The sequence below is a fragment of the Lagopus muta genome, chromosome 4, assembly GCF_023343835.1.
Source record: "Lagopus muta isolate bLagMut1 chromosome 4, bLagMut1 primary, whole genome shotgun sequence".
Lineage (NCBI taxonomy): Eukaryota > Metazoa > Chordata > Aves > Galliformes > Phasianidae > Lagopus > Lagopus muta.
Window position 1 is genome coordinate 45,552,667 of NC_064436.1, and position 24,347 is coordinate 45,577,013.

At 40.2% G+C, this 24,347-nt stretch overlaps 1 protein-coding gene across 1 annotated transcript in view; it reads left to right on the forward strand.

Annotated features, from left to right (window-relative positions):
- KDR (kinase insert domain receptor) overlaps window positions 1–15,002 on the forward strand; it is a 29,578-nt gene extending 14,576 nt beyond the window's left edge. The window contains exons 19-30 of the mRNA XM_048942242.1: window positions 35–148; window positions 1,121–1,209; window positions 2,762–2,918; window positions 4,307–4,407; window positions 5,739–5,861; window positions 5,992–6,103; window positions 6,490–6,589; window positions 6,704–6,809; window positions 7,778–7,929; window positions 10,266–10,362; window positions 10,468–10,556; window positions 11,345–15,002. Of these exons, the coding sequence (XP_048798199.1) occupies window positions 35–148; window positions 1,121–1,209; window positions 2,762–2,918; window positions 4,307–4,407; window positions 5,739–5,861; window positions 5,992–6,103; window positions 6,490–6,589; window positions 6,704–6,809; window positions 7,778–7,929; window positions 10,266–10,362; window positions 10,468–10,556; window positions 11,345–11,564 (1,460 nt within the window). The 3' untranslated portion in view covers window positions 11,565–15,002. The remainder of the gene's footprint in view (window positions 1–34; window positions 149–1,120; window positions 1,210–2,761; window positions 2,919–4,306; window positions 4,408–5,738; window positions 5,862–5,991; window positions 6,104–6,489; window positions 6,590–6,703; window positions 6,810–7,777; window positions 7,930–10,265; window positions 10,363–10,467; window positions 10,557–11,344) is intronic.
- The last annotated feature ends 9,345 nt before the right edge of the window (window positions 15,003–24,347 follow it).

Here is a 24,347-nt window from a genome sequence, read left to right on the forward strand (position 1 = left end):
TATGTTCCTGACTTGCATTGTTTTACCTCTGCAGAGGGTGCAACCCACAGTGAGCACAGAGCACTTATGTCTGAGCTGAAGATCCTCATTCACATTGGTCATCATCTCAATGTCGTCAATTTACTTGGAGCCTGCACAAAGCCAGGAGGTGAGTAACTTCTCAGTGAGTGGGAAAGTACTAACAAAACCCCTATTTCTGCCATTTCTACTGCCGAGAATGTTGAGTTTCAAAATTAAGGTTTGAGGAAATTACCCTTTTTTTTTTTTTTTAAATTCCTGGTAAATGTAGCAGATCCAGAGATGGGATAAGAGCTCAAAGCCTTCTGTAGTATGTACAGCTCCATCCCTTGTTCATTTTTGCAAAGCCTTCAACACCCCTGTTCTCTCACTTCACTTTTCAGTACCTCATATCCACTTTCACAGTGGATGCTTTGCATATAATGGGCTCTGAATCTAAGTCTAATAGGAGATTTCACAAGTTGGTCTTATTCTTTCCACTGGCTACAGTGCAACTGCAAGTAATGGCTTCCCTGCTTGGCTTTGGACAGGGAGTGGGTGCATCTGTGTGTGAGTGGGAGCGGAGATTGCATTTTGAAGTCCAGCTCTGGGTGGATGAACCTATTTGACTTTATAATCTAGGACAGATGTTTCATTTAGCAAATTCAGCAGTGAATGCTAATTTGGAAGAAATTCAGTGTGGAGTAGGTCGGTAATAATTTTTCAGGAAAGCTGAACTGTTGACTTACTGTGTGATTAGAATTTAATTTGTAAAGTTCTGTGAAAAAGTGCAGTAGTTGAAGGAAACATAATACATAAATATTTCTTTCTTTGTTTATCAAATAACAAAATTGATATGTGCAATATTTGGAACTTAGGGTGAAAATCTGTCATTGAAATAAATGCTTATATGAGCATAAATTACCACATTTTGATTGTAGATTAAAGCATCTATATTTGAAATTGAGTTTCTGATTTAAGTTATTAGAACTTAAACTACCTAGACAAAAACTAGATGATCATAAATGCCTCTTCCTACCTAAACCCTGCTATGATTCTGTGATTATATGATTCTATAATATATAATATATAATTCCAAGTAATTGCTTTGTATGTTATGCAGGTCCACTCATGGTGATTGTGGAATACTGCAAGTTTGGAAACCTCTCAGCATATCTACGGAGCAAGAGGGGTGAATTTGTCCCATACAAGGTGCAGTATAATGGTCTATTTGGTGTTTTTTCTCCATACACAATTTTTCTGTTTCTTGGGGAGAATGTCATGGCAGTTCTTGTGGATGCTGGCTATTCAGTGCTTCTCATGGGAATGAGAGATGACAAAGACATCAGAGGTCATCTGGTCTTTCCCCTGGCCCCTGAAATGTTGCTATTTTGTTATTGTTAGCTTGAAATGTGCAAAGGAACTGGGCTTCCAGTATTTCCCTTGGCAGATTGTTCTACACTTGGCTGTATCTGTCAGGAAGTTTTTTTCTGATTATCAGCCTGAATTTTTTCCTTTCTTAGTTAGGCTCCAGACCACCTTAAATAACTGCACTCCCTGCTTAGTATATATATCCATCATATCCATAGATATCTTTTATCGCGTAATCCTTTCCACTTTCCCCTTGCCTCATTGCTGAGCCAGATTACCCGTATTTTGTGCTCTTAATCATGTTGTATAAATGATATATCCCTTGAGTTTTTGCTGAGGTTTTCACCTCCCAAATTATTTGGAAAGGAGAACTCTCATCACAACACTTCATATTTGCGTCCTGCTTTAAAGGAGAGGGAGGACGGAGGTTGGCATTTTCAAGGTCATTTCTGGACACCTTTGTAAGGAAGTCTGACGCAGGATCCATCCACTCTGAGGGTCAGATGCCAGCTGAACAGCATGGCTGTAGATGTCCAGTGCTGAAGAGCATGCCTGGGACTCTAAACTTTTTCAACCGCAGCCAAGAGAAAGGCCGCTCAGTGCTCTGCAGTGCTGATAGACCTGTTCTTCAGCCTTCTTGCAGCTGCTGTGTTTAGATCAGAGCTCCTTTAATCTGTTTGTCAGTTCTCCAGAGGGTTATTTTTCTTCATCCTTGGAGTCATTGTTTACTATTTCATATTGGCAAAGGCAGCTTGCTGTATCCTTTTGCGAGGTAAAAAAGATAAATATCTAAGGGAACTTGAGGAAAGAGGCAAGGTTTCACAAGAGTGATGACCCTTGCTCACCAAAGTGATGGGGATGGGAATCAGCAACAGGAAAATGCAGCACTGCCATGGGAGCAAAGTAACCAGACCAAACCAGACTGAGAAAATGGAACTGTAGTGGAGGAAGACAGCAGGAGTGGATCTTATCCAGGGTAATTTGATGGGTCTGTGGAAGAAGGTAATAAATCAGATTTTGAGGGCAGCTAGGGTTTTGGCATGGGTGTAGAAGCTTAGTCAAAGGGCCTTTGCAGCAACAGAAATTAATGCAATAGAGATGCTCTACAGTTTGTGCGGAGATTCAGCAGCACATTTGCTTTGTGATTTGTGGGGACCAGGGACTTGGTAGGAGGCTGTGAAAACCAGATTCCTGAGACCTGTAAGAGCAGGTTTTCTCTAAACAGTGTAGAGGTGGCAGTGAGGGGCAGCTGGGAGGCCATGGGAGCAGGCCACTGTGGTGCTGTGAGGGGATACTCATGACGTGCACTATAGAGAACTGTGTTGCCTGTCCTGGTGAAGTTTCTGATATACTTTCTGTTTCTGATTTCTCACTCTTTCTCTGTCCTTTCTAGACTAAAAGTGCCAGGTTTCGGCAAGGTAAGGAGAACTACATTGGAGACATCTCCACGGACCTGAAGCAACGGTTGGACAGCATCACGAGCAGCCAGAGCTCCGCAAGCTCCGGGTTTGTGGAAGAGCGGTCCCTGAGCGATGTGGAAGAGGAGGATGGTAGGATATGTCTTCTTCTAGTTTTGGAACAGCTCTCATTGGTAGAGGCTGATAAGGGGTATCAGGGATGGGGTGTTTCCAAAAATCCCTCAAAGCTGTGTGCAAAATATTTCTTGGATGACCAAAGTTGTTGAGCTGTGGATCATTGTAGTTCAACATCTCAGACCCCTCAGCCCATTCCCATTCCAGGATGCATTTTTACTGCACTGCGTTCTGAACATCTGCCTGTTTAGTATCCCAGTGTCTTCAGAAAAAATCAAGCGACACAACCTCCAAAGGCAGCATAGAGAGGATGTGCCTGAAAACTAAATGAATTTCCTCAATGTTTACCCTGAAGTCAAATACCATGAAAAACCATCTGCTTTGGTGCTTATTCACAGAGAAGTTGGTTTGCCTTCCCTATGTGCAGGTGGTCCACCAGGAACAGGAAACCTAAATTTTCCGCTCATTCAAAGCCTCCCTTGGTTATACATACTCTCTGCAACAGCTTCACATTTACCATGTTCTCCTTTGGCAGCAATAGTACAGAACACTCAGTGCTGCCCAAATGTTTCAGAGAGCACTGACTTCAGCAAGTAGTGGGGTCAGACCGCTCAGGAGGGAAGCCATAGCTCAACTGTTTGTGTCTCAACTGATACTGAAAATCATGTAATGCAAAGTCTGCACTTCATTATGCATTTCTGCACCATTTTGGACCTTTTCAGACATCTCTGGAGTGAACACTAACTTTATGAGCTGAAGTGTTGTAGAAGTGTCTAGGCCTAAAGAAGGCCTTGAGATGAGGGTTTTAGCCAGCAAGTTGTAGTTTGTGGCAGGTTTCTTCTAAAAATTTAGAGCTCTACAAGGAACTTGAAATATTTCTATCAGCAGGAGCTAAGTGCTGAGGTATCTTCGTTAGATACTTAAGTATGTTATTTCTCAGGGTCACTAGAAATGAGGTTAGGTTTCTTCTACCTGAAATTAGCAGTGCTTTTTGCCAAACTTGAGTCTTTCCCCCTGTGGAATATTACTCCCCCATAAGGACTAGGTGGGGCTTCTCATCGGTTTCCAAAGTCATCTGCTGAAACCATAGCAGGCCTTTCCTGTCCTAGGAGTTAGTGAGCTAGAATTTTTGGTAGTGTTTCTTTTGTGATTTTTTCACAAATCTTTCTACTGGTGAGAACTCTGCAAGTAAGCAAGGAAGTCTGGGGTAAAACTCATCATCTAAAAGTTAAATTTGCACAGGTCTGGTTTGGTTGCTAATGTTGATTATACAGCCAAAAAAGAAGGGCTTGATTTGCTCTTTCAGTTTACAGTGACATGAAATTAAGATGAACATTTACCTACGAAGCAGTCATGGGTAAATTAGTGACAAAGGGCATGCTTGACTGTTGTCTGATTCTTTGCAGCTGGTTCTGAAGACCTTTGCAAGAACCCTTTGACCATGGAGGACCTCATCTGTTATAGCTTCCAGGTGGCGAGAGGAATGGAGTTCTTGGCTTCACGCAAAGTAAGGAACTTCTCAGGAAGAATGGCATGTTATTTATTTGACTGTAGGAAATAGTGCTGTAGGTCTGCAGAAGGAAACAGTGTGTTCATCTTTGGACTGGCAGTCATCCACAACATTTTCTTTTTGCCCTAAGAGATATCCAAATCATAAATATTACAAAGTGAAACAGCCCATATGTTTATTGACACAAATGTTAGTGACCTGTGTAAGGTTTGTGGGTCACTGAGTCATAGAAGAATGATTAAGTAGTTGGTGGAAGGAAACTGGCATATGAGGATGACTGAAGGAATTAAAGACAAATCCCTGGAAAACGGCTCTAAGCTAGAGTAAAGATCTTGCTCTGAGGAAGTTGCCTGTGATTTGTGCATTAGGATTGGAAGGACAGTGCCAGGAGAGAGGATGCTCATCTATGAAAATTTGTGGATGTCTCTTTGATGAGTCTCTTAGCAAACAATACCCTGGGGACTAATAGCACCTCAATTGCACTTTAGCCTTATATAAGTCCATCTCTTTGATTTGATCCTAAATATATATAGTGCATGTTTCAAAGGATACAAATGCCAGTGAGAGTGAGGAATTGATTTCAGTGTTATAGAAACAAAGTTACTTAGAAATGAGGAAAGGAAATAGAAGGGAATGTAACACTGCTCTAGGTGTGCAATGCAGACATCAGAGCCTTTTCTACAAAAAGTTTTTTATATACTTTTATACATCCTGGTTGGTACGTATATGTAAAATTATGCCTTTCCTCAATCTGTATTTCTAGTCCATTCTAAAAGCAAATCTGCAGTCACTTGCAGAACATAGCTTTTTTTTATTTTTAGCTATCGAGGCTTGAATTTTAAAGTCCTTGGGTTCTTGGTTAAGTTCTCATTCTGCATAGGTAAAAGCACAGACTTTTCTTTCTCCAAGCATGTTAGTTTGTGTTGGAATCAAATTGACATTTTAGAATAGTGTGTTTTTCAGAGAGAGAATGGAATATAGAGATTTTAGTGAACTTCAGAAAATCTAAAGATAATCAGATCTGAACCTGCTTTGTGTCAGCTTCTTGGGATAAATAACTAGATAACTTCAAAGGACCTCTTTGCGTAGTGGATAAACAGATGTATGTTTGGACTTGGAAACACAAGTATTCCTGAGCCAAATCAGTTGTGACCATCAAAAAAGCACTTTAAATCAGTAACTGTTAATGCTGAGGTTTCTTTTTCTTGAGAGGTTTTAAGAATTATCTGCCCTTTGAGGGTAGGAGAGCACATATGTGAAAGAGATCAGCCCCACGGTCAGAGCAGTGACAACAGGCAGCGCTTGAAGTTGTTTACTTCTCTTTGCAGTGCATCCACAGGGACCTGGCTGCTCGTAATATCCTCTTGTCAGACAATAACGTGGTCAAAATCTGTGATTTTGGCTTGGCTCGAGACATCTACAAAGACCCAGATTACGTCAGAAAAGGAGATGTAAGTTTCAGACTCTCTATTTGAGAGAGAGTTAATGTGAAGTCAGAACTCAAACCCTTAAATAGGTGTTTAGAAAATCAGTTTTTAATGAGCAGTGATGTATATATGTTTTTAAATTAAATGTTTTCAGGCTAGGCTACCACTAAAATGGATGGCACCAGAAACCATTTTTGACAGAGTATATACCATTCAGAGTGATGTATGGTCATTTGGAGTTCTGCTGTGGGAAATATTTTCATTAGGTGAGTCACTTTAATTTCACTGACCATCTTAAAATCTACACAACAGTTTGTTGAGGAAAATAGTCAAAATGTTCTTGGATTCCCTTCAGTATTTTTTACTTCTTGAAGATTTCCTGTTTATTTTCTCCTTCAAAGTGAAATGCTCAAATTTCTTTAAAATGCAAATGTTAACATGGACTTAAATGCATCTTCTTGCGATTTCAGTATGTGATTATGTGCCTCATTTACTCATTCACTTGCTTCTGCCATTGTAAATATAATTTGTTTGCACATCCAAATGTACTGAAGTACCTTATTAACTCAGGCCACAATGAATTATATATTAGAAAATTAATTCCAGAAATTAAGAATCTAATGCATTAAAATTACCATTGCTCTCATTTTAGGTGCATCACCATACCCTGGAGTGAAAATTGATGAGGAATTTTGCAGAAGACTGAAGGAAGGAACAAGAATGAGAGCACCAGACTATACAACACCTGAAATGTAAGAAACCATAATTTCAGCTGCCAGAGTTATCCCACAGTAATAGCTGGTGTTTAAGAAAGTAGTAGGTTCTGTTTTCTTTATGCTGGTATTTCACTGGGCTTGTCCTTCTAGGTACCAAACTATGTTGGATTGCTGGCACGGAGATCCTAAGCAGAGACCAACTTTTTCAGAGCTGGTGGAGCACTTGGGGAATTTACTGCAAGCCAACGTCCGTCAGGTATGTGAAATTTTCTGAACTTACTAAAATTACTAAAACTACCAACCAAACTCCATCTGTCTCACTAGCTACCATAAAATGCCACGGATGAGTACTAGAGCTGTGGGAGAACCTATTCTTCCACTTCTCCTAGCCAGCAGCTGGAACAACTGGCAGAGAAGAATGATTGGGTAGAGGAAAAAGATCACTGAAATTTGTCAAGATGACTGAAATGCACATTGCTTGGCCAGCATGGGTTTCTCATGTTGCCACTGGTATTGCTACTTTGCTGTTGTGTATGTGTCATGTAATAATTCAAAAGAAATGAATGAAAAAAAAAAATAGAAAAGAGTTGTAATCTATTAAAGGACTTCTTACGGGACTATAAATGGATATACAGTACCAAAGAATGCATAGTCTCATTTTCTCTTCACATTTAAGAGCAGAAATTTAAGCAAATAGAAGAGAATTTTAAAAATGTAAGCCTACTTATTCATATCAATTGAGATGCTGAAATAAATATGTACATATATAGAAAAGTTACTGTTTTTGCAATCTGTATTTCATTCCTTTTTTGTTTACTTCTTATGCGTAATTTAGTCCTTATATGCTGTAGTCCGATCTCATCTTCAATTTAAGGTTGGTTTTTTTTTTCAGATTCATGCACTTCATGTTATTGGGATTCAAAACTTACTAAAAATTATGTTTTTTATTTCAAAGATATCAAGAAAAAATTCTATTTACACATGTTTTGTAGTACATCATATAAACTTCTCATTTTTTTAATAAGAAACAACTTGGCAGTAGATCTTTACATTTTCTTTTTTTTTTTTAGTGTATCTGCTCCTACAGAGGCAATATAATTCTCACAATTCAATAAAACAGCCAACATATCTCTCCTGGTCTGATGCATTCTCCATGTATGTGTGTGAAACTGTGTTTCTCTGTAGCACTTTTCATTTTTGTATTTTTTTCGCTGCATTCTACAGGATGGTAAAGACTACGTTGTCCTTCCTTTGTCAGTATCGCTGAATATGGAAGAGGATTCGGGCCTCTCTCTCCCAACTTCACCTGCTTCCTGTAAGGAGGAAGAGGAAGTCTGTGATCCTAAATTCCACTATGACAACACAGCAGGAATTAGGTATTTTATATGATCGACATCCTACTGGGCCTCGGGGCAGTTTTTGTTCATGCTGGGGGCAGGGAAAATGAAAGGAAGAGACTTCAGCTGCTCTGGTCCATATTTAACCTCCTCCATAGGGATATAAATGAATCTGTAGAGTTTCAGTAGGCCAAACCTGTTTCTTACTTCCCCCAAATGCTAATGATAGATCTTTAGATTTCATTCTCATTCAAAAAAAAAAAAAAAAAAAAAGCAAAAGTATTGAAGAGCATTGTTAGTTTTTAAGAAATAGAACAAAGTTGTACTGACCCAAATCAGGTGTGCTCAAGCTCTGGTATTGCAGCACCCTCAAATATGAACAGTAATAGATCTACTATTAAGACTTGTTGGACTGGATGATCTTTTTCAACCTTGGCTGGAATCCTGCCTGGCCTGAATCCTCCTGAATTGGAATGTTGGTAAATAGCTCGTGAACTGATAGCTAAGGGGAACGTGAGGCAAACAGTATTGTCACTGGGATTATTGTCACTGCTTACGTCTGTTGTGCTGCGGGAGCATCCACAGTAGACCTGTAGAGATAGTTGTTGGATGTCATAGCAGGGGTTAGTCCCCCAGTAATGAATTTATAGTAATTATAAAAGCACTTAAGTGGGGGCTTATGCTGGATCTTGTGAGAGCTTTGGGCATGGGGCCTTTGTGGACGTTTCATTCCATAGTATGTAAGGGAGAATGTAATTTTCTCATCAAATGCTGCTTAAGAGCAAATGGAGCAGCTTAGATTCTGAATGTCCTGGGGCGCTTGCTGCAGTGTAGGAAGAAAGAGGGCAGGACATGGATCCAACCATCAGTGGAGAGAAGGACTCTGCTGGCAGGTTTCATGTGGTTTCCTCAAGGTGCTGTCTGAGCCCCTCTTCCTCACTGTTTGTGTTACCCTCATCAAAGACAGACAGGGTTCCCAGTAATCTGGGGTACTGCAGAATCACATTTCTGTGTGGTCCTGGAAAAAAACTAGGTAGTCACAATGCATTTCATACTTCAGCTGAACTGAGGGTCCTAGAGCTGAACCCTAAGCCCTATGTTTAAATAGTGTTGCACTCCAAAATACAAACTTTTAAAATACCTGAACTATGATTTAACACTGAAAATGTTACACTTATTTTCCACTTCTGACACTTCTTACATGGCTGTTCCTGGTGCCTACTTCTTGTTATGAACAGATGTAAAATCTCTCCATCAAACTTTTGAAGAGACTTATCATCTCTTTTTCTACAGTGTGACAGAATTAATGAGAAAGCACTTGTGGAAACTGTGCTAGGAGAAGCAAAATGAGGAACATAAGACTTGTATTGAGTCTTTGTTCTTCTGTTATCTGAAAAAGAATTTTGTAGACGTGGCTGTTACTGTTCACATAGAAGAGAAGATTGATCTGTTCAATAATGTCTCTTTCACTCTCCAAAAAATAGTAGCTTTGAGGAGCAAACTTTGAATCAAAGCTGGAGTAGGAGAGGCAAGCATAGGGAGAATAGAGAATATTGAAGAATACTTGAAGCAAATTAAAATCGACGGGAGACTAGCAGGAGTTGGCATAACTAAAGTCAAAGCTGGGAAATGGGATGAGTATTGCTTCCACCTTTGCAAGGTATATGCAGATTTCTATTCTAAATCCATAGTGCCCAGAGTGTGTTTTTCTCCATAAGCTGTTAGGAACATAAATTGGAGCTATTTAACTGAGACAGCATTCATTTTATTCCAGATTCACTTAGAGAGAAGGCTGTTGTGTTTGCTTTATTAGTACCCCCATGAAACTGCAGTTTTTCTGTTTGTTATTTTTTGGTCCGTATTTTTTATGGACGTCATCCTGACCAGAGGGCTTCTTTTGGAGAAGAGCCTTCAGGAGAGATGCAGCCCTGCCTTAGCTGATCCCCATGGTTTAAGGGCGTCAGTCTGCTGAGTCTGCTGTTGTTGTCCTGAGTCCAGGCAGGGGTCCCAGAAGTTCAACCCAAAGAAAGAGACACATGTCTTTGTTCCAGGCTCCTCTGTTTATTATACTTCTGAGCAAAGCTTGCAGGAAGTGAAGCCCTCCAGCGTAACTGAGGAAAGGAGCTGTTTTCTCAAATCTGTTTCTTAGAATTTGTTCAGAGATCAAGGTTGTCAGGAGCAGAAGGTCAGAAACTTGTCACTTGTTAGGCGGTTTGTCCTTTTCAATAAATGGATATTTTGAGGTTTGCAAAACATGTTTTGACAAAAGGATTAATTTCTCTGTAGAGAGATAAAAGGATTCTGATATCACTGTGCTGTTTTCAGCCAAGTTGTGGATAGTGGACACAAAGTGATTGTTTTTGTTTTCTTTTCAGTCAGTACCGACAAGGTAGCAAAAGAAAAAGCCGACCTGTGAGTGTGAAAACTTTTGAAGATATCCCATTGGTAACCACTGTAAAAGTTGTTCAGGAGGTGAGACTGCTCTTTGCATGTCTTTTCCTTTTATTGAGAAGTGTGTTTATTTTTTAAATTTTTGTAAACCCCTTTCCATTTAATGCATTTTCACCATTTTTACAGGAAAACCAGACAGACAGTGGGATGGTTCTTGCATCTGAAGAGCTGAAGACACTGGAAGAGCAAGATAAACAAGTCAAAATACCCTTCAGGTAAGGTTCAGGTTGCAAATAGGATTGAATAAGAAATTTTTCTTGCGGTAATTCGAAGCACTGATAGGTTTGTAGATTTTATTAAAATACAAAATTTTTCTTACTGTTTTTTTTAAAACCACACAAATAAAAGTTGTTTATTCTATGTCTGGTCATCTGCATTTGGTACCAAGAGAGGGAAGATAGCACAACATAGAAGGGACTTGTATTTACCAGCTGCAAAAGCATCAACCACCCCTTGAAGGAACTGAGCCAGTACATACAACTGGGATGACAAAGAGCTCTTATTTTTGTTATTCTTTCTTTCTTTCTTCTGAAACCAGCCCTCAAGTTTTCAGGATGTACCTGGGTGTATTTTCAGAGCATTGTACAGGGATTCGATTGTGCAGTTCACAGGAAATACAGTGGCATTCATCTGACTTATGCTTTCTGAGAGCTTCTCAGAGGAATTATTTTGTATAAACAAAGGTGTATAGCAGTTACAACTGCACTGTGGCTGTATTGTACAAAACATATCAAAGTTTTGTCTCATCTACAGTTGCAATCCAACTCCCTACTATCATAAAATTAAATATTTTCCATTCATTAGGGTTAGTTAGGACATATAAAAAGATCTCTCCTTATAATCAAACACACGTTTAAAAGGGCTTAAAGCCAGTTTTGTTGAATTGACTGTTTTGCTTTTATTGTTGCTGTGATGTGAAGCAGTTGCCCACAGGAGTCACCCACTTGTCCTCCGGAAGACAAATCTGTTTCTCTCTGACTTGACCTATCTGGTATTTTTGCAGCACACTAGCCCCCAGCAAGAGCAATGAGTCCGTCATGTCCGAGGCATCCAACCAGACAAGTGGCTACCAGTCGGGGTACCACTCAGACGACATGGACACCATGGTCTGTTCCAGTGAGGACACTGAACTTTTGTGTGCCCAGGAGGCCTCCCCCGTGTTGCCTCGTGCGCACGGCCTGGCATATGACAGCCCTGCACCTATGGCGTCCCCACCACTCTAAGCCAAAACCGGTGGCTCCAGATCCCCTGGGATGTGCCTTCCTTGCCTTGGCTGGTGGTATTCACATTTGGTGTGTACAGAGACTGCGGCCGTGGGCCTAGGGAAAGACATTTATTTTTTCAGGAAGAGGATACAGAAGCATCTTGCAGCCCAAAGGCAGTGCCAGGCTGTGGGGTGCTATCCTCCAGAGACACTTGTGGCTGAGGACACGAAGCTGTGGTTGTGGTGTGTGGGTGCAGTGCCAACTCTATGGCAGAAGCAGCGTGATGGCTTTTAGGACCTTGGTGACAGGCTGAGCCCAACACAGACAGTGGCATGGCGTTCAGCTCAACTGTTTGTAATTGTACGAAATAAAGACACAGCCTTGCTCTCTTGTTTTTCCCGGCTGGACTCCAGGAAGGAAACAGCACAGCGCTGGCTTCTTGTTTCTCAGAGTTATCCCGTGCCTGCACCTCCGCAAACAAAAAAGGGAACCTCCATCTCAAGGCTGTGACACTCACCAATAGCCTAAGGCTAAACATAGGCTGGGCTAAATATAGGTGGGGGAGGTGATCTCTATCCTTTGTGGAGAAAGATGTTGCTGTACTAAACCTCGTGATCTCCATTTCCTTGGTGAAGATGTACTTGTTGAGATTAATGAGGAGGAGCAGTGTGATGATGGAACACGGGTGCATGGGGCACATCTACCATGGTGATGTCTCTGCCCACACCCTCCCCAGCACCCTCAGCCCTTGCCAGGCACCTGATCTAGTGAGCTAGTCAGGAGTGCTGCAGAAAATTCCCCTCTAAACTGCCCCTGGGGCAGAGGTAGAGAGGGAGGGTTAATTTACATTGGGACCATAGACAGCCCTGTGGTCTTGATGGGTTATCCAAAAGGCACTCTGCCTTCTCTTCTCATCCCTCTTCCCCAGGTGTAAGTCACATCTGTCATTGACAAACTAAAAGTTTGTTTACACCAGCAGAGATTGTGATTTATGTAGTCTTGGGAATTTGTGACTGGTTTCATGGCAGCTCCAATCTTCTCCAAATGGTGAGATTGTAGATGTTGGACAACTTCTTACTGTGCTCTTGTAGTCCCAGAGCTCTACTGGTAGACACAATGCAGACTTTTAAAATGTAAAGCTATTTCTACTGAGTTCTTTTTTGTATTTTTGTACTGTTGGGTTGTTTTGTTTGTTTGTTCTTACTATTAAGTCAGATGCTGGGAACCATGAATATAAGGCATATACAGTATTTATAGCCTCCTTATGTAGAAATAAATGTAATATATTAAAATATAAATATATATATTATATAATGGATATTGTACTATTCACATTTTATATCAGTGTTCTGTAGCCTTATGAGGGTCACAACATTTTTAATAGATAAAACTTTTCATTTTATTATAAGAGACTGGAAACTTAGAGGGGAGGGGTTATAAGGTAAATCTTTCCTGTATTTACTTATATCCTATCTACTGACAGGGAAACTTATCAAGTGCTAGTTATTGTAAGTGCCACTTAACAAATCTACATATTTCTACCATTGTACAGGTCCATGAGCATTTCTGAGGGTATCTATAGTAAAGAAACTTCAGTAATTTTTAATGGTTGGAAGTAATTGCATTTAAAGAACGGCTCATAGAAGACTGCTTACACAGCCTGAATCTTCTCTGAGTTTATAGAGCTCAGTTAGGGAGTGGTTAATCTAATTGTATTGTGGCTTTTGCCTGAGGAGTAGCAGTTTTCCTTAAAGCCTTATTTTTTTTCCCCACTTGTCTTTCTTCCATCTCACTTACATTACAGCTGAAATGTTGGCCCTTGCTCTTATGTAAACATGCATCATTTTATTTTGATTCCATACTTAAACCTGCCATCTTTTCACTCTGTTTTCTACTTTCTGACTTTCTCTTCTGTTCTGTGCACACCTGCATTCTCAGTTTGACCTCTGTTAAAGTACTAGTTCTCCAAGAATCATAACAGTTTATGTTAACAAATGTGCAAGAGAAATTAACCCACAGCATCAGACTTGAACTCTCCATCTCTTTATTGCAGTTTGGAATACGATCTTTGTAAACTACATAATGAGATCACTTGCCCAGCAAGTGGGAGATATCACCAGTAAACTCTACCAGAGCTGAATCCAGGGCAAATATCTTCTTTGTACTAGATGAATTCCCCAACTACATAGTTGTGGGCATCCAGATTCAGGTGTTTCTCCATTACTCTCCTTGAAGCTAAAGCATTTTACAGCTGAGAAAACAAAAGCTGGGAGATCAGACAGTAAAATAAGTGAGATGCTTCTCAGTTTTGCTGTGAGGGCTCCCAGGAAGGATGTAAGTTTTCGTGTATGTATTTGACATTTGTTTTCATTGCCAGGCAATATTCTGGCCAGTAGACTACACTTGATAGGAAATGTTGCATTCCTCAACATCCTCTCTCTCTCCCCCCAGTATTCTTCAACATTGTTTCTTCTGTCTGTTATTATACGCTGATATAACTACATGAAGGAAATTCCTGGCACAGGAACAAAAATGGAGACAGTCATCAATATTCATCTGCTCTAGATCTGAAGCCTCCCCGAAGTTTGAAATGTTCAGCTTAGATGTTTAAATTTTTTAGTTTTGGTTTCTCTCCAAGATGGTGCAACTCATGATATGTGCCACATGTACATAATCACATGCTTCCCTGTGTGTTTGCAGTACCTGTAAAATGTATCCACCGTAATGCAGACTGATGAAGTTGCAATAGAGCCATTACGCTTAATGAGCTTTCATTTACAGTGCCTGGGAAATCTGGGAACAGGCACACACCTGGTTTAGAAGAGGAAATTAGCTTAAATTTAAAAAAAAATAATAATAAAAAAATCATATATATAGCTTCAAGAGCAAGCAGAGCTTCTATAAATACATTTGTGTATTTGGCACCCTGTTCCACAATTCTTTTCTTAGACCATGGCTTTTATATCCTTGAAAACACCTGGACTTTTTGTTGTATTCTGAATGCAGCATGTTCAGCTAAACTCCAGTCAGGCTATATCTCCTGGTGGATGTTTTACATTCCAAAATGGCTATTTTCTATGAAGCAGCAGACGCAGTGCAAATCTGCAAATGCTTCACAAACATATTCTTGGCTTTGTCTCCATTCTGCAGCTATGCAGCATGGTTCAGTATTATCCTTACTCATGAAATGCATGGGAGATTCCATGGATTTGAACCCTGTAAGTTGCAAACTAAAGAGACATTTGTGAGATTAGGGATAAACATACTGGTATAAGCAGCTAAGTAGGAGTGAGGAAAAGCTTTGATGGGGTTGACTCCTCCTTTTCAGAAGAACTACTAGAACAAAGTGGAATTGCTGCTGCGTTTGAATGTGGAAAATCAAGCAGAGTAACACCTGAAATGGAAGTTTTGGAGTTTGGAGATGGCTCTGTGTTAGGTCTCATCAGCAGAAACACGCATATCTGGAGAATGCAAGGGCACTCAAGCACGATAGCTAGGTCCTTCTTCATGCAACACATAGTGTAAAAAGGATCTTACTCTTTTCATGAACGTGTCTTGGCACTGCCTAAACTTTTTGTACTCATAGCAATTGTATTTTGCACGCACATAAAGACATGCAAGTCTTAAGCTGATCCTTCTTTTGATGTGATTATCCCCACATACCATGCTGGACTTTTGGGACCAACTGCTCACTGATTCTAAAAGCAGCATGTAACTAAAAAAGGCTACAGTCCTAGAGCCACTGGAACTAGGGACGGAAATTTCCCCCTACTTGGATCTCTCTCTGGTGGTTCTATGTCTGGAAAACATGCTTGGATATCATAGGTAGCCTCCAGATATAAAGCTGGAATTTGCTATTTTTGTGTGAAACATTCCCAAATCATGAATCATCTGAGGTTTCCCCTCATCACTGATACTTGAGTACACACCCTGCATTACCGCGCAGCGTGGGTCCTAACAAAGCAACAGCAAGGGCAAGGAAAACAAAGTTAACGTTTGTTCTTACTAATTGACAAATTTATTAGGGACAGAAGTTAAGCAACAGAGACCTTTTCTTTGGACTCTAGCCCTGAATTTTTATTCTGCCTGGCTGAACGCTACAGTTTGTGTCATAATATATGTCTTCAGCTCCTGAACCCCTGACACTTGGGCTGATTAAGTCCCCGAAGGTCATTGGGAAACATAGCAGGAGCTCTTAACATATGTTGCTGATAAGCATCTCAGCATCAGAGATAAGGAGCTGCTCAGAGTAATCTTAGGAAGCCGGAGTTTTGTTACCATAAAACTATACAATGTAAAGCCTAATCCCTACACAGATTTAATTAGCTGTTAAAGGTATCAGGTTCATGATGAAGGGTGTTCTGGTTACCTAGATGTTATTCGCTGACTGCTACCAGTTGGTTCAAAGGCGAACTATCTCTGCCTTGCAGCTTGTTAGAATGACATGTTATGGTGAATGATGGATGCTTTGTAGATTTAAGAAGAGGGGGGGGAAATGCAAATTAATATAATTTCTAGGCCCAGCTCCAGACACAGGCTCTGGTGCCAGTAAAAATGTCAGTGTCATGTCATTTCCTGAGTCTTCATCAAAAAAGGATTTTTTGAGGGGTGGAATATGTGAACTGAAGCTCATGAGGCTTAATTCTCTTTCACAGGGAGAACTGGAGATGTTCAGCATCCCACAGGGCTGCTTCTCTGGGCTCCATGCTGTTCTATCTTGTGTAATCATGCTAAGTGGCTTCCAAGCTCTAGCAATGGTTTCACAAAAGTGAGTGGAAATGAAGCTACTATTAGTTTTATTTCTCTTGTTCTGCTTTCCCAATGCAGTTAGAATTCTGACTCAACACTTTATAGAAATACCTAAAATAGTTTAAATCCTGCCAATTTAAGCATCAGTTCCAATGGGAGCTCAGCAGACCAAGCTCATAAGCAGAAAGCTGGCTGCCTCTATGTGTGCCACAGTCCCACCTTCAGCTGCAGTGTGTTCACTTTTGGTAATAACCACAGGTGTGCAAGTAGCATTTGATGACTGGAGCTTCTTGCACCTCTGGGTGTACTGCACTAACCTTTGGCTGTATCCGTGCCATGCACCATGGCAACAAAGACTGTATGTGATGTATCATTTTTTGGAGTTTTATAATACAATTCTCAGCAACTCTTACTAGATTTATTTCAGGCTGAAGACTGCTGTTTGTTTTCCATCATTTGCTTGTTGCGCACTGATCCCTGCACGCTGCAGCCAATGGGGCTGATGGGCAGCAGTGGCCTTGGGTCTGACCCTGCCCATACTCAGCAGTGTTGCGCTGGCATAGGGCAGGAGACAGGAGAGAAGCAAAAGGCTGAAAGAAGTTATGTTAATTGCATATATTCCTTTTGAGTATACATCTGTCCCTATCCTGGAGAATTTTACTTTAGCACCAGGAACCAAGGAAGAACAAAGGGATTTTACTCACTATGGTTGCATCACTGGACTGGAACACCAGCAACACTTATAGATGTCATCTGAAAATTGCTTTTTCATTTGTATTTCATGCAGAAACAAGGCCTCTTTTTCACAGTGATTTCCTTGCAAAATTGCAAGCAGCCCATTGCTTATTATTCTGTCCTCTATGTTCAAATTTTGCTTGAACTTGGTGGTGTCAGCTGTTGTCCAGTATGCTAGCCAACTATTCTCATTTTCTCCATGGCATTAGGATTCGATGAACATCTATTCCCCTGCATCATCACCCTAATAGCCTCAATATTTGCAAAAATAGTAAAGACTCTGTATTTCCAGCACCTATAAGGAAGGCCTCATGGTGAGGAGTGCCAGGTTTGGCAGGATGCCCAGTGCATATCCATGAAATGTTCAGCTCCCTAGAGAAGGAAGAAGGCTGTGGGCTGGCCAGCAAGAACGGAGCAACCCAGCAATTTGCATGATGGATACACCACAACCTTCCCAGCATCAGTCAATATCAAGACCCTTCTTGCTGGTACCATCTCCACTTTGCTATTTTGGGCTGATGAAAGACTTCCAGGGGCTGGGCTGGACTCATCTCCTGCACATCCAGACCCATTCCCAGGCTGTTTGTGCAGCTTCTGTCTGGCTCCAGGGAGGGATATGGTGCAGAAGCAGAGGCTGTATTTCTCCAACACTGCACAAGCAGAGGCTACACTTACTGGTGCAAGCTAATAGAATGGAGTGAAAGTATGGCCTATCTTATCAGTGACTTAGGGAGTTAAGACTTGAGGATATAAAAACTCTCTTTAAACTCAGGGCAGTACCCATAAATGGAGCCCTGAGGAGATAACTTCACAAGTGGAACTTTTTGGGTGCACTTACATGCAGATTTAGATTACAATTGCAAAGACATCTTTATGTTTTCTGATAAACTTCTTCAGCTGAAAATAACTATTTAACATTACAGTTTAGTTAAGTACTAAAACAGCAGGGAGAGCGCAGATAAAGAGGTACAATTATTAGCATATGGTTTGGGAATGCCATCAAAACAATAGCTTTAGGGCTTTCAAGCTTGGTCTCAGGCTAATGTTGCTAATTTTTCAGGAAGATTATTAAGTTTTATTAGCAATTTACTTCTCAAAATAATTATATGGATATTAGAGAAATCAATATTGTATAATGTAGAGTCCCCTAATGACTACACAGTTTGTTGAGTCTGTTATGGGATCAGCTTTAAAGTAAATTTAAGGAGGAATCTTTATAATTCTGCCAGAATTGGGCTTTGCATGATGAGGAGATGTCTCGGAAAGGGTTGGAAAACATGCCCTTAATCTTGAATATTTGAATGTGAGTGACAGTTTTACAAATAGATTACAGAAAATTGTTGCTGTATGTTTAAACATACTTCCCACTCTCTGACTGCTGTTGATTAATTGATATATTCATTCATATTCTTGATCACTGCAAAGCTTTCATATATCATATGTCATAAACACATTTGTCATCCATTAAACAAATTCACTGACCTGAGGTGCAGAACTGTTGGCTACACTAGCTCTTGGGAAAGATTTACCATCTGACTTCATGGAATGCTTCTGTTTTTTTTATTACATGGTGTTTTCTCCTCTTTCTTTAAGGGCTTTTTAGAGGTCTGGGCTTATGAGAATGATCAGAGCTTAAGTATTATAACTTTTTGCCTGTTGAAAAAAAAAACAAGATCAACTTGGATGAACCAATAATTCATAAATGTCGTCTTCATTAGTAGCTATGAAACTTCAGCAGAGAATTTGGAAGAATCTCCCATCCCAGGAAGCTAGACAGACTTAAACAGGCAAAGGTATACTTTTCAAGCAAGAAAACCAAGTTGGGATCAGTGTTTTAGAAGGAGCAAAAGCAGAGATGGGGCTCTGAAGAAGGAATATTGCAAGAGCAACAACATTGGGAAAGGCAGAAAGGCAGAAATCACCGGGGACAGGATGGGAGCAATGGAAACACAGGAAGAATCACTGGAAGCTGAGTTGTTCAGGATGAAGAACCTGACACATCAGTTAGACAGTGATGAAGACAAGTACCTCCCTGGTCCTGTTGACTACACTGTTTCTGAGACAAATCATATGCCATTGGCCTTCTGCCCCAAGCCTGTAGCACCTCAAGAGATTGATTTGACCAAAATGTGGGACTTGACACTTGATCTTCTTGAATTTCATACAATTGGCTTCAAGTCATCAATCCAACATATCCATATCCTTTTGTAGAGTCTTCTACAGAGGGATCTGCAATCTACCTTCAGGTAGATTGACGCTTCCCCCCAACTTGCTGTCATTTGCAAATTTACTGAGGGTACACTCAATTCCCTTGAACTAAATGTAAAAACATAAATTCAAAATCAAGAAACCTCTGAGCTACAAATCTTGGACAACTGGCACAGGATGTTTGGGAGAAGTTCCTCTGTGTGCTTATCCGGCTCTTTGACTCTTCCTTGGACTTCCACTGTTGACTGCTAAATTTGCCAGGATGGTTTCTGGTATTCTGTGGGCTTGATAAGTTAAGCAAAATGTTGGCTTTACACAGTAATTCTCTGCATGAGTTACATCTGTCAAGCTGCACATGAAAAATTCTAACGGAGTCTTTCAAACATACACTAAAGCTGTGACACTTGGCTAAAATGCTCTGCAATGAGCACGGTTTTGGTTAATAAAGGGAATTCTGTAAGTGCTATAAGTGATTTTGAACCTTTGGAAAATACTGTGTCTCCAAAAAGAGAATGAGCAGGCACTGGTTCATACACTGAACCACTGAGCCTTTTCCATTGAGTGCAGCCTGCAGTTTGCTCCCAGAGCTTCTTCAGTGCAGTAAGGACCAGCGGCACAGACTATGCAGCTTGTGCACAGGTTGTGCAACCTTTGGAAAAGAGACTCTAAGCCCAGATTTTCAGTCCTTTGGCTGCAAATAAGCAATGCATTCCTGATATTTCAAGTACAGAATATCCTCAGCTCTGGCAGGCTGATGACAGGTTGTGCAGAGGAAATCTTCTACAGCCTCAGGAACTGATGGGTTTCCTACTCATTCTGAACGGAGTGACTAGTGCTAAATATATATATCCTGCGTTTCCACACAATCTTGGCAAACAAGCTGTCATGTTTACTCTCTTTTAAAGATAGCAAAAAAAAAAAAAAAAAAAAAAAAACCACCAAAAAAACCAACAAAAAACAAAAAATAACCATAAGGTGAATGTAAAGATGTAATTAATCAAGGAAAAACTAAGTTACATTTTTTCTTAACACTCCATACCTCTTCATGGAAATAAAAGCATGGAAGTTGCAAACAACTTCTGAAAGTCAGTGAGACATGAATGATGTTTACTTCTGTGTCATGATGTTCCTCTGCTATGTTAACCTTTATGAGATATTCAGATACTTTTGTCATGAGATCCAGTGACAAGACACAGCTAAATGAAGTGTTCTCAGCTCTGGAGATGCTGGGATTTCCACATCCACAGTTCCTCTGCAGAAAAAAATGACCACCTAGAATAAAAGTTAGAGCAGAAAGGCCCTCAGATGTGAGGTCTGGTATTTAAAGCTTTCAGCACCACTCTGCTGGTGCTACAGCTCTGCCACTCTACACACGGGACATGGTTCAAGTGAGAAGATGTGGATGCAGGGATTGTATCAGTTGTGTGCCATGCATGCTAGCTAGACCTTCACAGGACTCCAGTGCAGCAGTCATCTTGTCTGACTCGTTCCAAGCCATTTCCATGGGGCTGAAAAAACCCTTATAAGGCTTATAACTCTTATAACACTGCACTCTGTAATGTCCATTTGGCAACCCAATGTCTCACTGTAAATATTCTCTCGTGTGAGAGAAATAAACAATTTTTACAGGCTTTCTCTGCAAATATTCCTGTACAAAAATTTCAGGAAAAAAAAAAAAAACCTTATTTTAGCTCTCTTTACAAAGACCATGCTTTCAGAGTTTAAGATTTGCCCTTAAATGTTATATATTTAAAAAGCTTTCTCCTTTCTTACCCCTTGTTTCACATGCTCACTGACATCTCAATATTTCAGTCACCCATCCACAGTCTTTAAAGCATGGTTTGTATGAATTTTGTATCTTCTTTATTGCTGCGGATAGATGGAAATGAGCAGAGAGGCTGTGACTGGAATTGTCAGAGCTTTGAGAGATTGCTTTCCTTCAGCCCTCCTCATATTCCTCCTCCTCACATATATGAACTTTGAGCTATAGGTCCCCAGGATGGCTGGTGTGGGTGATCCCTTATCAGGAGTACCATCTTGTCTGCCCCCCGAGCATGGAATGGCCCCATGTGATCATGTTTCTTAGTCCCCATTAAGTCAAACTCTGCTTGAAGCCCTTCTCCAACACTGAAATATACATAAAGTAAAAGAAAATGCAAAGCTAATGAATTTAAATAGCCAATAAAATTAAATTTACTGTTAGGAAAAATAAAGGAGGACTAAGAGATTACCTTAGAACAATCTTCTGGCTGGGATCTGCCTAAATCATCAATATTATGCAAAAAGTTGAATGCCAGAACTTTGATACACAACATGCCACAACAACTTAATATATTTTTTATAGATTTCAAGGAAACATTCAGTGTCTTCTGTGAAGTTCACTTCATCCTTGTTTTCAGTCAGGCCTTCTCCCTGCAAGGAATATCATCTTGTAAAAGGAACTGGGTGAAACTCAATCCTCATAGGAATTTGATTGTTTCACCTTTCATTTTAATCCAGCCATTGCTGTCTCATTGCTGTCTCTGCAAGTTCTCACAAACTGTGCATACAAAAGTCACTTTTCACTAGTCTCACAGTTTTTGAAGCCCATGGGACAGTTTCTGTGGAAAAGAACAAGAAGGCAAATTGGACAACAATAACCTGGATTTCACCCTACAAAGCAACTGTCCCCTCCCAGTGCAGTTAAAGGAAGCAACAAGCCCGATGAGGAAGGTAAACTTGGGATCTGAGAGGAAAGATTTTCTGGTATTTAGAAAAGTCAGAGGTTCACACGGAAACTTGGTTACAGCACTGCTCCTCTCCCATCTATTTCAGGACATACAGTCCTTTTTTGACTGCAGTACTTGACTCATACGTTCTGGAATATTTCTCCTCTTTTTAACTCCTTTGAGACCATACTGATAGCTAGAATATATGAAATAAAAGCTGAACATTGATGTTCATCGCTTGAATAGAGAGAGTAAACTCAATTACAGCTTCAGCATGAGGTCTTCAGTGGAGTAATCTGACCCATTCTTTTCTGTGATTAACCTATAAACCTATAGCATGGAGAAAGAGGAAGGAATGCAGCTTGCAGCATACACTGTAATGTAGTAAAAGAATGCTGATATGTATTGCATTTCAAATATCAATAGCCTTTGCAGGAACAGCATTGGCTTCATTTAATGCATTCTCACAGGATCACAGGGTAACTCTACAGCACTGTAGAAGATCTCTAGCTCTGTCTCCCACTGAAGCGCGTCCAGCTCTGAGATCAGATGAGATGTACTCCACTATCTCCTCTGGGTCACTGATAAACACAAGACGTCCCAAGATAGATCCCTATGTTATTGCACTTGCTACCAGCCCATTCACCCTATGTAACAATTGGTTCTGAATTATTCATTACTTTTTTGCACTGACCATGATTCTTGGATTAGCTGCACTGCAAGATTGGACTCTGCACTGTTCTTGCTCTGGATCTTGCAAGCTTTCTGCTGCACTTATTGCAGAAAGCAGCAGCCAGCCCACAGAGACGTCGCTATTACACCCTTACATATACTAAAATATTATATACCTATTGCTTTTCAGCTGCTGATAAGTAAATGTAATTTTCATATTTAGATCCTTGGAAATCTCAAAACAGGTGCCTGGATCCTTGGAAATACTTAAGCTGCTATGTCCAGCTGAGATCAAGAGAAGAGATATGTCAGCATTTGGCTTGGTTCCAGACAATTTCTGAGAACTGTTTTCCTTTTATGTGAGCTGTCATCCTGGGAAGGACAGATGTAGGTGCAGCCAGAGTTACCCAGCATAAATACCATTCTTTTCTGTAGGAGTCTCTATATCACTGTTAGTCTCCACTCTGCCCAGATCTTCCCTGAGACTTGTTAATATAAGCCTTTAGGTTTTAGGGCCTGTGTCAGCCCAGCTGTAGATACTTGCTTGATTCTTGGTGGGGTTTTAACATTGCAGGATACACCTGTTTATTATCTGGAATGAGAAAAGCAACGTGACTCTCTTTGTAGCAGTCCTCTGTTTATCCGAATACTCAAGCTCAGGATTGCGAGATCCTCAGGAGGCCACATTTCAACTTGGTATCCTGATTTGTGGCCTCTAATTGTTTGTTTTCAAAACAGAACTGTCACCAGCATCCCTTGAAATCAGAGCTCCGGGCTATAACTATGTTGTAGAGGTCACTTGATAGTGCTGCTAAAATGAGTGCGTGTTAGTGTTAATTGAGGTCAGCATCAGATGTTTTTTATTGGCTTCTGATTGCTACTACTACAATCATTATTACTACTGCTTACCTTTCTAAAACATCTTTGCTCTTCCATCAGGTAGAATATTAGGTAAGTGGGAGTCTTCCCATCTCAGTAAATGGCAAGGTAAGCTTTTTTAACTACTCCAAATCGAGATGGGATATATTATTTTGATTGCTACATTTCTATATAACTATAAACACTTTATAAATTTGTACCATAATGAGATACGTTTTCTATTAAAACATTAAGCTATTAAGAAAATGAACGAAGTCTGCATTTTCAAATACTTTTGATAAGGTCTTGCTGGTGTATCCAAATCCACAAATTTTGGAATTTCTGCAAACTTTTACTGTTTTTTTTTTTTTTGTTTTGTTTTTTGTTTGTTTTGTTTTGTTTTTTTTCTTGAGAAGACAGGATAATAGATATCCTATTATATACTAACTCATAGAAATGCTAAAATGAGTCTCACCAGAAATGTTGCCTCACGCAGAAGCCACCTGTATTTTTGTTCCAGTCAGAAAATATTTATTGTTATCACTGATTGCTTCCATTCTGATCTCTGTATTATCTGAATGATAAAATAGATGTGCCCCCAGACTACAGCAGAAACTTCTTCTGCTTCATAATTTAAAAAAAAATTTTCATCAGAACCTTTTTCCTTCTGATTAGGAAGTTCTGACAAGTGCCCTTTTCAATGCCTTTGGTGACATTATTCAAAGTAATGGGATCTTCTTTTGCATCAGCTGCCAACAGTTCAGGAAACCATCCTTCAAGGAAAAGATGAACTCAATTATTTGTAAGCTGGGTAATCTGACCACCCCTAGATTTTTGGTACTGGGTCTCTAGTAGTTAATCTTGGTTCCAA